This window comes from Mytilus galloprovincialis, chromosome 8 (genome assembly GCF_965363235.1).
Source record: "Mytilus galloprovincialis chromosome 8, xbMytGall1.hap1.1, whole genome shotgun sequence".
NCBI classification, from domain to species: Eukaryota; Metazoa; Mollusca; class Bivalvia; order Mytilida; family Mytilidae; genus Mytilus; species Mytilus galloprovincialis.
Window position 1 is genome coordinate 88,005,590 of NC_134845.1, and position 13,028 is coordinate 88,018,617.

A 13,028-nucleotide genomic window follows, 5' to 3' on the forward strand; every position below is an offset into this window, starting at 1 on the left:
CTAACCTAGGTATAAATATGACCAAATTTTCAAATTATAATCATAACAAATTTAAACACGAAAGAGATCGCACAAGTAAGTACAATTTTCCATTTTATTCCCTTTGTATACAGTGCATAAAGAGTAATTTGATTTATATTTAATCCAAAATAAGAAATTTGTTGTAAAAAATATTTTATCTAAGTACACTCAGCTATTTTGTAAGTCTAAGAATGAACAAGCAACAGTTGCAATTTTTGACTTTTTAATTTCTCAACTTTCGTTAGATGTTGGCAAATGCTTAAAGTCCGGTGCAATGTAATGACATGTAATTGCCAATTGTCAATTGATATCATCTTTCTTTCAAAGGTTGCTAATCGTATTTTTGTATGCAGCAGCACAATAGCGAAATGAAGCCTTCTTCGCAAACAACTATCTGTTATCATCTTTAAGTTAGACCGTTTTTTTTTTGTAATTGTAGAGCACACGTGATTATTAAAAAGTAACAATGAGTTTCAACGAAGACATCAGCGCAGTAATAATTGACAACGGTTCTGGAATGGTTAAGGCTGGATTTGCCGGAGATGATGCACCAAGATCCGTTTTTCCCGCAGTTACTGGAAGACCAAAATATCAAGTAAGTGTAGTTCATTTTACATCTTACACGTGAGTTTCACTGTGAATTAAAACTTGTGTTTTCGGATAAAACGTGAACTTTGTTAGTCTTCTCACAGTTGGTTTTGTAAGGAATAATAGGAGCATACAAGGTAACATCCAAACTTTTTGAAGTCATTTGTTTGAACTTTCTTCGCGGATAAAAAAAGTTGGGGGGGGGGGGGGGTGAGGTTAAGACCCCCTTTTATGGACGATCAATGCATTTCAATCGGCACCTATAGTGGATAATTTTCCCCCTTCCCCCACTTATTCTGGATTGGGTGCCCCTTTAAAAATGGCTGGTTTTGACCCTGCTTCCGCTTTATCTTTCTTATTCTAAAAATATATAATATTAACAAATGCATGATGTTAGATGCAATAATTTTGCTTGGTATACATTTGTTTGAAACGATGCCATCCCTGAAACAGAACGTGAACATTAAACCAACCTTATTTATTTTGTCAGATTGTAATGGCGGGCATGGGAGGAAAAGATTGTTATGTTGGAGACGAAGCACAAAGTAAGCGAGGTATACTTTCTATGAAATACCCCATCGAACATGGAATAGTGACTAATTGGGACGACATGGAGAAGATCTGGCATCATACGTTCTATAACGAACTGAGAGTGGCACCCGAGGAACATCCGGTTATGTTGACTGAAGCACCGTTGAATCCAAAGGCAAACAGAGAACGAATGACACAGGTACAACAGTCACTATTATTGAGACTGACGAAAAATCTAAAAAAAATCTGATAAGTTACATTTTACATTGATATACAAAAAATGTTTAGGCAAAGATATATTTTTTTTCTATTCTGTGAAAAATAATAAGTAAGACACATTACATAAACCCTAAGTCTGTTTCCTGCCGAAGGTCAGTGGTTCTTTCTGGTCTCTGGACAGTCCTACCTCCTGCAAGAATAGCCTATAGTTCTAAAAGTGGCATTAAATACAAATTATTATATGATTTAGTTAATACTGTAAAAATGTTTTCGAACTATCTCTATGGGGATGACAGGATGTTGTCCTCATTCGATTTTGCAAGAAACATGCGCAATCGTATTTGATTTTGAAAGAAACATGTGCAATCATATCTTATTTTTGTATGCTTAATCAAATCGCAAAATTCTGCAATAAATGACGTTTGCAATGTTTAATATCATTTTTTTTTTAAATTTAAATCATTTGTTTCCTTCCAGCTTTAAACCGTTAAATTACGGCAAATTTTTTAACCGTTGTGGCTTTCCGATTAAATTCGTTTTGTTTATGATGCAATATTTTAATTTCAGACAATGTTTGAGACTTTCAACACACCAGCATTTTACGTCGGTATCCAGGCTGTTTTATCCCTGTATGCATCAGGACGAACAACAGGAATCGTGTTTGATGCAGGAGATGGAGTTTCTCATGTTGTTCCTATATATGAAGGTAAACAAATTGAAAATATCATTTGACAACGTTTTGCATAAATATTCCTTTTATATAAATGTTTTATCGGATAATATATTATGTTATAACAAGTATCTATTCAATATTTTGTATTATTACAAATAAAACCTGACATTAAAGTCCATCTAATTTTTTTGAATAATTATCTTTGAATTCATTCTTTAAGGAAAATTCCATACAAGTTACTTTTTTTATTTCTTTATTTTTCAACCTAATTGTATTATTGAATTTGTCATCTTGCCTCAATTTTTTAAGACTAAATAAAGTAAAGCAATTGCATTGTTTGAATCTAATTGAACACCCATCAGGAGCAGTTTACTGAGTTTTGTTGTTTCTATTTTAGGATACGCTTTACCTCATGCCATTAAAAGACTAGATCTCGCAGGACGAGATTTGACAGCCTACCTTCAGAAGATCCTTCGTGAAAGAGGATATTGTTTCAACAGTTCCTGTAAGTAGTTTTGATTTGATGTGTTAAAAACACAATTACTTTTCTAGTATATTTATAGAATTATTTTCTATGATTAAAGTGCAGTGGCAAATGTTTTATGAATACAAAGGAAAACTACATATTATATAGATGGGTTGAAAATTATAAAGTAACTTTTCTAATTAAAATATTAATCAACAGGAGAAACACCCAAACATCAAGGCTCATGGGATAAGTTTTTTCAAAGTGTATTAAATAAATCTGTAAAGCAACAATTTGACTTTTCCACATTTATAAATTTCGACATGATTTTAAATTATTTTTTTTTTGTTATTTTAGCTGAATGTGAAATCGTCCGAGATATCAAAGAGAAAATGTGTTATGTTGCACTTGATTTCGAACAAGAACTAGATGCATCTGCCAAATCATCTCAAATAGAAACGAGCTACGAGCTACCAGATGGTAGTGTCATCACAATCGGAAATGAACGATTCCGATGTCCGGAAGTCCTGTTTCAACCATCTTTTACTGGAATGGAGGCTGCCGGTATACATGAGATGTTACATAACTCAATCACGTCCACAGATATTGACATCAGACGAGATCTGTATAATAATATTGTTCTGTCTGGAGGTTCTACAATGTATCCAGGTTAGTAACTTAACCAATCAGAGAGGTCGTTAAAGAATATGGAGAAGGGTATGTGCTCGGACGCTCAAGAATTAAAAAAACAACGCTCATGTCATGATATACATACATGAATGAAAAATAAAAAAAAAAAGAAGAAATTAAAAAAGAAAAAAAAGCGCTGACACGATGTTTTTTTTTATCAGTATGCTAATAGAATTTAAGATGCTATGCCATTTAATTAATAGTTAAGACCTTAACTGTTAATGGTTTATTGAACAATTGCAATGTAATGCGGGCAGGGCTTAATGTTATCGCAATCATTTTCTTGATGTATATAGCAATTCGATACTCCTTTTTGCGTATAGAATACCAAATATGTAAAAAAAAAAAAAAAAAAAAAAATCTCTTTAAGAACCTGGAAAAAAACCAATATAAATAGTAAAAATTAAAGAGTATACACAGTTGCTTTTAAATACAGGTAGAATTAAATAATTATGAATGTAAAACTATGGCTGATATAGTTTTATATTTTTTTTGTTTTGTTTTTGTTTCAGGAATTGCAGATAGGCTGAAAAAAGAAATGGACGCAATCATCCCAAATACGATGAAAACCAAAATAATTGCTGCCCCAGAACGGAAGTACTCGGTGTGGATTGGAGGATCTATTTTAGGATCACTATCTACTTTCGGACAGATGTGGATATCTAAACAGGAATACGACGAATGTGGACCCAGTATTGTCCACAGGAAGTGCTTTTGATCTGGATGTTGATAATTTTACATTATGAAATTATGTGCAATACAATAATAAAGTGATACATTTTGTATATTGGAAAAATGGGCTTTCATGTAAATATATTCGTCTGTGATATATTATGTTTGTTATTTCATTTACATTGATTCATTGCATGTTGATATTAATTATCATTATTTTTTATATAATATGTATACAATTGTTATTAAACTAGTAAAGTTTTATTGACTTGATATTGTTATTTTCCTTGATGGTTGGTGTTTCAAATGGTTCAAATAGAAAAAAAAAGCATGTATAGAGATAGTGATCCGCCATTATTGCCATAGTCACGGTAAGTATGGTTGTCCTGCGAGAGAACGTTCTGTGCTGGTGATTCGGTCCTGATGGGTGCTGGTGATCGATGAAAAAATGTAAACAAAGACGAAAATGATGATTTTTGACGTTTTCACTCATAAAAAATGGAAGAAAACAGTTGAGATTTTTCAATTTTGTTTCTTATGGGTTCATATGTAAACCATTTAAAAGTTGACCCTCTAAACTGTTTCAGTAAGCGTAACACAAAAATGCTCATTTTCAGAAAATCTAGAACTGAAAACATAAAACAAAAATACTCATAGAATCCGCTTTCTATACCGCAATCCACACGACAAAACTATTTTGTGAAAAAACATTGCAATTTATTAAAATTTAGCATTTTCTCAATTTATTCATGTCCTGATACTGTGCTGGTGGGTCCTGTCATTGTGCTGGTGGGTCCTGATGCGATGCTGGTGATTTTGGATAAGAAGTTGGTCATATTTGAAACAAATGTTACAAAATCAATAAAATTGGACAGATAATTGTTGTCAATAGGATCTATGACTCCTATTTTAGCTCTTGTGCATTCATTTGGCTGTTTAATATGTGTTTTCAAATGATCGTTACTTGTATTACATAATTACATAAAAGGGCAACATCTTTCGTCCAATATCAGGTAACAATATATAGTATCTAACATAAGAATAGTTTTATTAAGATATTAAATGCCCCTTACATTGATGCTTCAACAATGATCAAAGCCCATGCCGCATAGACATGTTTGTTAGCGCTCCGCATACCCTCCCCACTTCCACCCAACCAATCCTCCTCATTTCCTCCTTCATTGTTACAGTGGTGTACCAGCACAACAATTTATCACATAAAATAATAACACAAAGACACACATTATTGAACAACGAATGCTCGCAGGTACTGAAAGCTAGTAGTTCAAAGGGTCCGCATTTTCAACTAATAGATAAACCATGTTCTCATATACAAAAATCCCAATCGTATCGATTAAAAAAGTCTCAAAACTTAAGTTCACATTTTAATGTTTGATATTAAGCAGAACTTTAAAAGTGTGCAGTGAATCTTGTGCTCACAACAGTTATTGTCATAATTATGTTTACATAAGACTTAAAGAAGGAATTAAGAAGGTACCAAGAAATATTTTACAGTTCAATTTAATGATCATGAATGGAAGGAAATGGTACGGAAGTTTACATAGGACAAAAAGAAATTGATAGTATTTTTTGGCGAAAGAATTAAACGCTTCTTTGCATTATATAGTACAGCTCTTCTATAAAAGCATGCAAAAAAAACTTTGATTGACTTGCTTGCTATGTTTGCTTGGAAGTTTTCAAACAATAGGTAGGCGGAGTTTCAATACATACTGAGATTTGATTGGACAAATACAAACTGACAGGAATTGAAGTTAATGTGTATTGTACAAACAAATTCTAGTATATAGTAAACAGACTACTTACCTGTCGTTTACAAACATCCAAACAATCATAGCAAGCAATTTGATCAATGGTTTGCTTTGCATATATTTATAGAAGAGCTGTAAATTCTAAAAAAAAATTCTTGTTGTCGTAGATGGTTAAATCCTCAACAAAATCTCAATAACTTTGTTGGAACGAATAAAGGTTTTAAATCAAATTTCCGTGGACTTTTTAGCTTCCAACCTGACGAGGCATGTTATCTGTTCGTATGCTGTTGCACCTGACGCACGGAAACTTTCACATTTCCATCTTCTTTTCTGAAATATTTTACCCAGCTCATACTTGACCAGGCAGAAGCTAGCGAACAATAGCTAGCGAACAATAAGCCAGCGAACAATAAGGCGATATATCGAGAAACCAAAAAACCGAATAAGACAACAACGGCCGTTAAATAAAAAAATATTCAAAAAGGCAGAAAATCAGTTAAAATATAGCAATTTTAACTCAATTTTGAAATGGTTTTTATCCAATCCATTGATTTAACAAGTCGCATAACTTTTTAGGCTAATATTCAGTACCACAATAACTTTGCACCTATCAACGAATTATTTGTAGGTGTAGGGCCACCAATGTACCCACTTCAATTTAAAACGTATGTAAAAGTAGTCCTACCCTGTATATTATAGCACCTTTTATGTCATTGTTTAATTTAGAGCTCAAAATTTGAAAAAAATGTCAAAAAATTAGGGGGGTCGGCCTATTCCAGGGCTTCTAGAGAAAAATAATGAGGGGTGTCACGGGGAATGACTATATAGGTCTTGTAGAGGAGAAACAGGCGCTTCTTTTGCGCTAGGTATCGAAGGGCGCTATGTTCAAAAATCTGAAACTAGAGCTCAAAATTTGAAAAAAGGTCAAAAATTAGGGGGGTCGGCCTATTCTAGGACTTTTAGAGAAAAATAATGAGGGGTGTCACGGGGTATGACTATACAGGTCTTGTAGAGGAAAAACAGGCACTTCTTTTGCGCTAGGTATCGAAGGGCGCTATGTTCAAAAATCTGAAACTAGAGCTCAAAATTCGAAAAATTTGTCCAAAAAATTGGGGAAGGGTCGGCCTATTCCAGGAGTTCTAGAGAAAAATAATGGGGGGGGGGGGGGGTGTCACGGGATATGACTATATAGGTCTTGTAGAGGAGAAATAAGCGCTTCTTTTGCGCTAAGTATCGAAGGACGCTATGTTCAAAAATCTGAAACTAGAGCTCAAAATTCGAAAAATTTGTCAAAAAATGGGGGTAGGGTCGGCCTATTCCAGGAGTTTTAGAGAAAAATAATGGGGAGTGTCACGGGGTATGACTTTATAGGTCTTGTAGAGGAGAAACAGGCGCTTCTTTTGCGTTAGGTATCGAAGGGCGCTATGTTCAAAAATCTGAAACTAGAGCTCAAAATTCGAAAAAAAGGTAAAAAAATTAGGGGGGTCGGCCTATTCCAGGGCTTCTAGAGAAAAATAATGAGGGGTGTCACGGGGAATGACTATATAGGTCTTGTAGAGGAGAAACAGGCGCTTCTTTTGCGCTAGGTATCGAAGGGCGCTATGTTCAAAAATCTGAAACAAGAGCTCAAAATTTGAAAAAAAGGTCAAAAAATTAGGGGGGTCGGCCTATTCTAGGACTTCTAGAGAAAAATGATGAGGGGTGTCACGGGGTATGACTATACAGGTCTTGTAGAGGAAAAACAGGCACTTCTTTTGCGCTAGGTATCGAAGGGCGCTATGTTCAAAAATCTGAAACTAGAGCTCAAAATTCGAAAAATTTGTCAAAAAATTGGGGTAGGGTCGGCCTATTCCAGGAGTTCTAGAGAAAAATAATGGGGGGTGTCACGGGATATGACTATATAGGTCTTGTAGAGGAGAAATGGGCGCTTCTTTTGCGCTAGGTATCGAAGGGCGCTATGTTCAAAAATCTGAAACTAGAGCTAAAAATTTGAAAAAAGGTCAAAAAATTAGGGGGGTCGGCCTATTCCAGGGCTTCTAGAGAAAAATAATGAGGGGTGTCACGGGGTATGACTATATAGGTCTTGTAGAGGGGAAACAGGCGCTTCTTTTGCGCTAGGTATCGAAGGGCGCTATGTTCAAAAATCTTAAACTAGATCTCAAAATTTGAAAAAAAGGTCAAAAAATTAGGGGGGTCGGCCTATTCTAGGACTTCTAGAGAAAAATAATGAGGGGTGTCACGGGGTATGACTATACAGGTCTTGTAGAGGAAAAACAGGCACTTCTTTTGCGCTAGGTATCGAAGGGCGCTATGTTCAAAAATCTGAAACTAGAGCTCAAAATTCGAAAAATTTGTCCAAAAAATTGGGGTACGGTCGGACTATTCCAGGAGTTCTAGAGAAAAATAATGGGGAGTGTCACGGAATATGACTATATAGGTCTTGTAGAGGAAAAATAAGCGCTTCTTTTGCGCTAGGTATCGAAGGGCGCTATGTTCAAAAATCTGAAACTAGAGCTCAAAATTCGAAAAATTTGTCAAAAAAATGGGGGTAGGGTCGGCCTATTCCAGGAGTTCTAGAGAAAAATAATGGGGGGTGTCACGGGGTATGACTATATAGGTCTTGTAGAGGAGAAATAGGCGCTTCTTTTGAGCTAGGTATCGAAGGGCGCTATGTTAAAAAATCTGAAACTAGAGCTCAAAATTCGAAAAATTTGTCCAAAAAATTGGGGTAGGGTCGGCCTATTCCAGGAGTTCTAGAGAAAAATAATGGGGGGTGTCACGGGATATGACTATATAGGTCTTGTAGAGGAGAAATGGGCGCTTCTTTTGCGCTAGGTATCGAAGGGCGCTATGTTCAAAAATCTGAAACTAGAGCTCAAAATTTGAAAAAAGGTCAAAAAATTAGGGGGGTCGGCCTATTCCAGGGCTTCTAGAGAAAAATAATGAGGGGTGTCACGGGGAATGACTATATAGGTCTTGTAGAGGGGAAACAGGCGCTTCTTTTGCGCTAGATATCGAAGGGCGCTATGTTCAAAAATCTGAAACTAGATCTCAAAATTTGAAAAAAAGGTCAAAAAATTAGGGGGGTCGGCCTATTCTAGGACTTCTAGAGAAAAATAATGAGGGGTGTCACGGGGTATGACTATACAGGTCTTGTAGAGGAAAAACAGGCACTTCTTTTGCGCTAGGTATCGAAGGGCGCTATGTTCAAAAATCTGAAACTAGAGCTCAAAATTCGAAAAATTTGTCCAAAAAATTGGGGTAGGGTCGGCCTATTCCAGGAGTTCTAGAGAAAAATAATGGGGGGTGTCACGGGATATGACTATATAGGTCTTGTAGAAGAAAAATAAGCGCTTCTTTTGCGCTAGGTATCGAAGGGCGCTATGTTCAAAAATCTGAAACTAGAGCTCAAAATTCGAAAAATTTGTCAAAAAAATGGGGGTAGGGTCGGCCTATTCCAGGAGTTCTAGAGAAAAATAATGGGGGGTGTCACGGGGTATGACTATATAGGTCTTGTAGAGGAGAAATAGGCGCTTCTTTTGAGCTAGGTATCGAAGGGCGCTATGTTCAAAAATCTGAAAATAGAGCTCAAAATTTGAAAAAAAGGTAAAAAAATTAGGGGGGTCGGCCTATTCCAGGGCTTCTAGAGAAAAATAGTGAGGGGTGTCACGGGGAATGACTATATAGGTCTTGTAGAGGAGAAACAGGCGCTTCTTTTGCGCTAGGTATCGAAGGGCGCTATGTTCAAAAATCTGAAACTAGAGCTCAAAATTTGAAAAAAGGTCTAAAAATTAGGGGGGTCGGCCTATTCCAGGGCTTCTAGAGAAAAATAATGAGGGGTGTCACGGGGAATGACTATATAGGTCTTGTAGAGGAGAAACAGGCGCTTCTTTTGCGTTAGGTATAGTCATATCCCGTGACCCCCCCCCCCCCCCCCATTATTTTTCTCTAGAACTCCTGGAATAGGCCGTACCTACCCCAATTTTTTGGACAAATTTTTCGAATTTTGAGCTCTAGTTTCAGATTTTTGAACATAGTGCCCTTCGATACCTAGCGCAAAAGAAGTGCCTGTTTTTCCTATACAAGACCTGTATAGTCATACCTCGTGACACCCCTCATTATTTTTCTCTAGAAGTCCTAGAATAGGCCGACCCCCCTAATTTTTTGACCTTTTTTTCAAATTTTGAGCTCTAGTTTCAGATTTTTGAACATAGCGCCCTTCGATACCTAGCGCAAAAGAAGCGCCTGTTTCTCCTCTACAAGACCTATATAGTCATACCCCGTGACACCCCCAATTATTTTTCTCTAGAACTCCTGGAATAGGCCGTTCCTACCCCCATTTTTTTGACAAATTTTTCGAATTTTGAGCTCTAGTTTCAGATTTTTGAACATAGCGCCCTTCGATACCTAGCGCAAAAGAAGCGCCTTTTTCTCCTCTACAAGACCTATATAGTCATTCTCCGTGACACTACTCATTATTTTTCTCTAGAAGTCCTAGAATAGGCCGACCCCCCTAATTTTTTGACATTTTTTTCAAATTTTGAGCTCTAGTTTCAGATTTTTGAACATAGCTCCCTTCAATACCTAGCGCAAAAGAAGCGTCTGTTTCTCCTCTAAAAGACCTATATAGTCATATCCCGTGACACCCCTCATTATTTTTCTCTAGAAGTCCTAGAATAGGCCGACCCCCCTAATTTTTTGATATTTTTTTCAAATTTTGAGCTCTAGTTTCAGATTTTTGAACATAGCGCCCTTCAATACCTAGCGCAAAAGAAGCGTCTGTTTCTCCTCTACAAGACCTATATAGTCATATCCCGTGACACCCCTCATTATTTTTCTCTAGAAGCCCTGGAATAGGCCGACCCCCCTAATTTTTTGACATTTTTTTCAAATTTTGAGCTCTAGATTAAACAATGACATAAAAGGTGCTATATTTTAACGGGTAGGACTACTTTTACATACGTTCTAAATTGAAGATGGTGCATAGGTGGCCCTACACCTACAAATAATCCGTTGGTAGATGCAGAGTTATTGTGGTACTGAATATTAGCCTAAAAAGTTATTCGACTTGTTAAATCAATAGATTGGATAAAAACCATTTCAAAATTGAGTTAAAATTGCTATATTTTAACTGATTTTCTGCCTTTTTGAATATTTTTTTATTTAACGGCCGTTGTTGTCTTATTCTGTTTTTTGGTTTCTCGATATATCGCCTTATTGTTCGCTGGCTTATTGTTCGCTAGCTATTGTTCGCTAGCTTCTGCCTGGTATCCAGTAGGTACTAATTCACTGCTTGATGAAAAGTTACTCTCTTGTGTGCAAAGCTGACGGTTTCCAGGAAATAACGTGCTGGCTTTAAAAAAGAAAGCTTGGTATCATATTTCACCAGAAGAATTAACCAAAAAACAATCCGCTACGTGAATCATCCTTTAATAATAGAATTAACAGTATTTAACTGCATGACAACTTACTTGTTTTATACTATTTTATACGCCGTCCAGTTCAAGTAACAGTGCTATATGTTCAAATATATAACCAACCTAATAAAACGGTAAAAATGGTTAAATTAAATAAATTCTTACATAGTTTACGTTTTATCCTATTTCTCGCAGTCTTATTTGTACAAAATTGTCGGTGTTTGCGATACACAGCGTATATATGTGTACAAATAAGGTATCCTGTTACTGGTTACCCGACTTGTATATTGAAGAAATATGAACATTTCTTATTTTGTGACAGTACATTTTGGTGTCCTCTTTTTAGTCTGCGTTTAAACTATAGCTTTTTCATAGAAAAATCAGATACAACTATTTGGATTTAAACAACTAAACCTTGTGCTTTACTAAAATTACTAGATAAAAACAATATTTATATGTACATCAGTGAAAATATAAAGTTATTTGTATTCTCTACGTCCTGTTTCTAAATTCTAAATTTCGTACATAAATTGTTTTATAAAAGTAAATTGTATGTCTATTGTTTTCATCTATTTTTTTCAACAGAGACTTACCTGCCATGTATATAATTTACGATATGCAAATATTCCTATACTTTAAATCACGTTACAGAAAGCCTCACTGACTCGATGTATGTTGAAGTATTACAAATCCGTGGCATAGGAATTAGGCTATTTAACAGTTAACTATATCATCGAGAGAAATTGTTATTTCAGATTTTGATGATTTTATTTATGTCAGGTAAAAATATTAGTTTAAAAATTTAAAAGCTAGCTACATTGTACGTTAACTTTATGGTTTAATTACAAATACGTTTAATGCATTTAACTTATCAATAGACAACTATGCCGATGCATTTCCCTAAAAAGATAAGTTCAAGGGAACATCATTCGTGCGTTTAGGGGTAGGACAGTACTATTTGCATTCCAGAATTTTAGGTTGCTCTTTTGTGTACCCTACTTAGGTAAATGTATCTGAACAGTGTGATTGGACAAAAATTACAGCATCAACTGAACTTACTTTCCCAAGCTATTACTGTATAAGGGATGAATCAGGTGTAGTAAAATAGGGAACAGTTTTATATATATGTATAGGACTCTAAAGTGCGATGGTAACCAGGGGCGGATCCAGCCATTTAAAAAGGGGGGGGGGGGGTTCCCAACCCAGGACAAAAGGGGGATGGGTTCCAACTATATGTCCCCATTCAAATGCATTGATCGGTAAAAAAAGGGGGTTCCACCCCCGGACCCCCCCCCTTTGGATCCGCCTATGGTAATGCTAAAGTGCGGTGGTCTACGCTAAAGTACGATAGTGTTTCACTCTAAAGTACGAAGGTAGTTTGTTTGCTAAAGTGCGATGGTATAGCACGCTAGCGATGGATTAATATAGTAAGTTTCAATGGCATTAATAATAAAAAAAAAACACAAGTCTTTTTGCAAAATCTAGTTTGCTATGATATAACATATAATGTGATAGGCTTTTACTTTACCGGTAGTTTCATGTGACTGTTTCTAAATTTATAGAAAACTGAACTAGTAATAATTGCTAAAAGGGTTATTTAGGTGTCACAAAATACTATATTTCCTTTAAATGAATTATTAACAATTCGTGAGTATTGGCTTGGTTGTTGGTTGCTTAACGTCAAGTGGCAAATATTTCAAGCATGTTCAGGACAGGGGCGTATTGAATAATTGATGTAGCTTGCCGTTCACACAGTCTACTAAATTATAAACACATCCCCTTAAAGTTGTCAGTTGCAAATACAAAATTAAGTCATTGTCGGAATAAATAAAATTTATTTGTACAAACTTTAATTTAAATGCGAGAGAAAGGGGTTGTTGATCGAGCTTTACCGTTTTTCGTAGCGAGTATTATTACATGTTATATTTTACATCAATGTACACACTGGTGAAAATGAATTTTTGAAAATACTTTAAAATTAT

At 35.6% G+C, this 13,028-nt stretch overlaps 1 protein-coding gene across 1 annotated transcript; it reads left to right on the top strand.

Moving 5' to 3' along the window:
* Positions 1-4,126, top strand: LOC143042766 (actin, cytoplasmic-like). Its single transcript, XM_076215226.1, has 7 exons — positions 1-75; positions 461-616; positions 1,100-1,339; positions 1,927-2,065; positions 2,430-2,537; positions 2,856-3,167; positions 3,701-4,126. The coding sequence occupies exons 2-7, from the start codon at positions 488-490 to the stop codon at positions 3,904-3,906; spliced, it is 1,134 nt and encodes a 377-aa protein (XP_076071341.1). The 5' UTR covers positions 1-75; positions 461-487; the 3' UTR covers positions 3,907-4,126.
* The last annotated feature ends 8,902 nt before the right edge of the window (positions 4,127-13,028 follow it).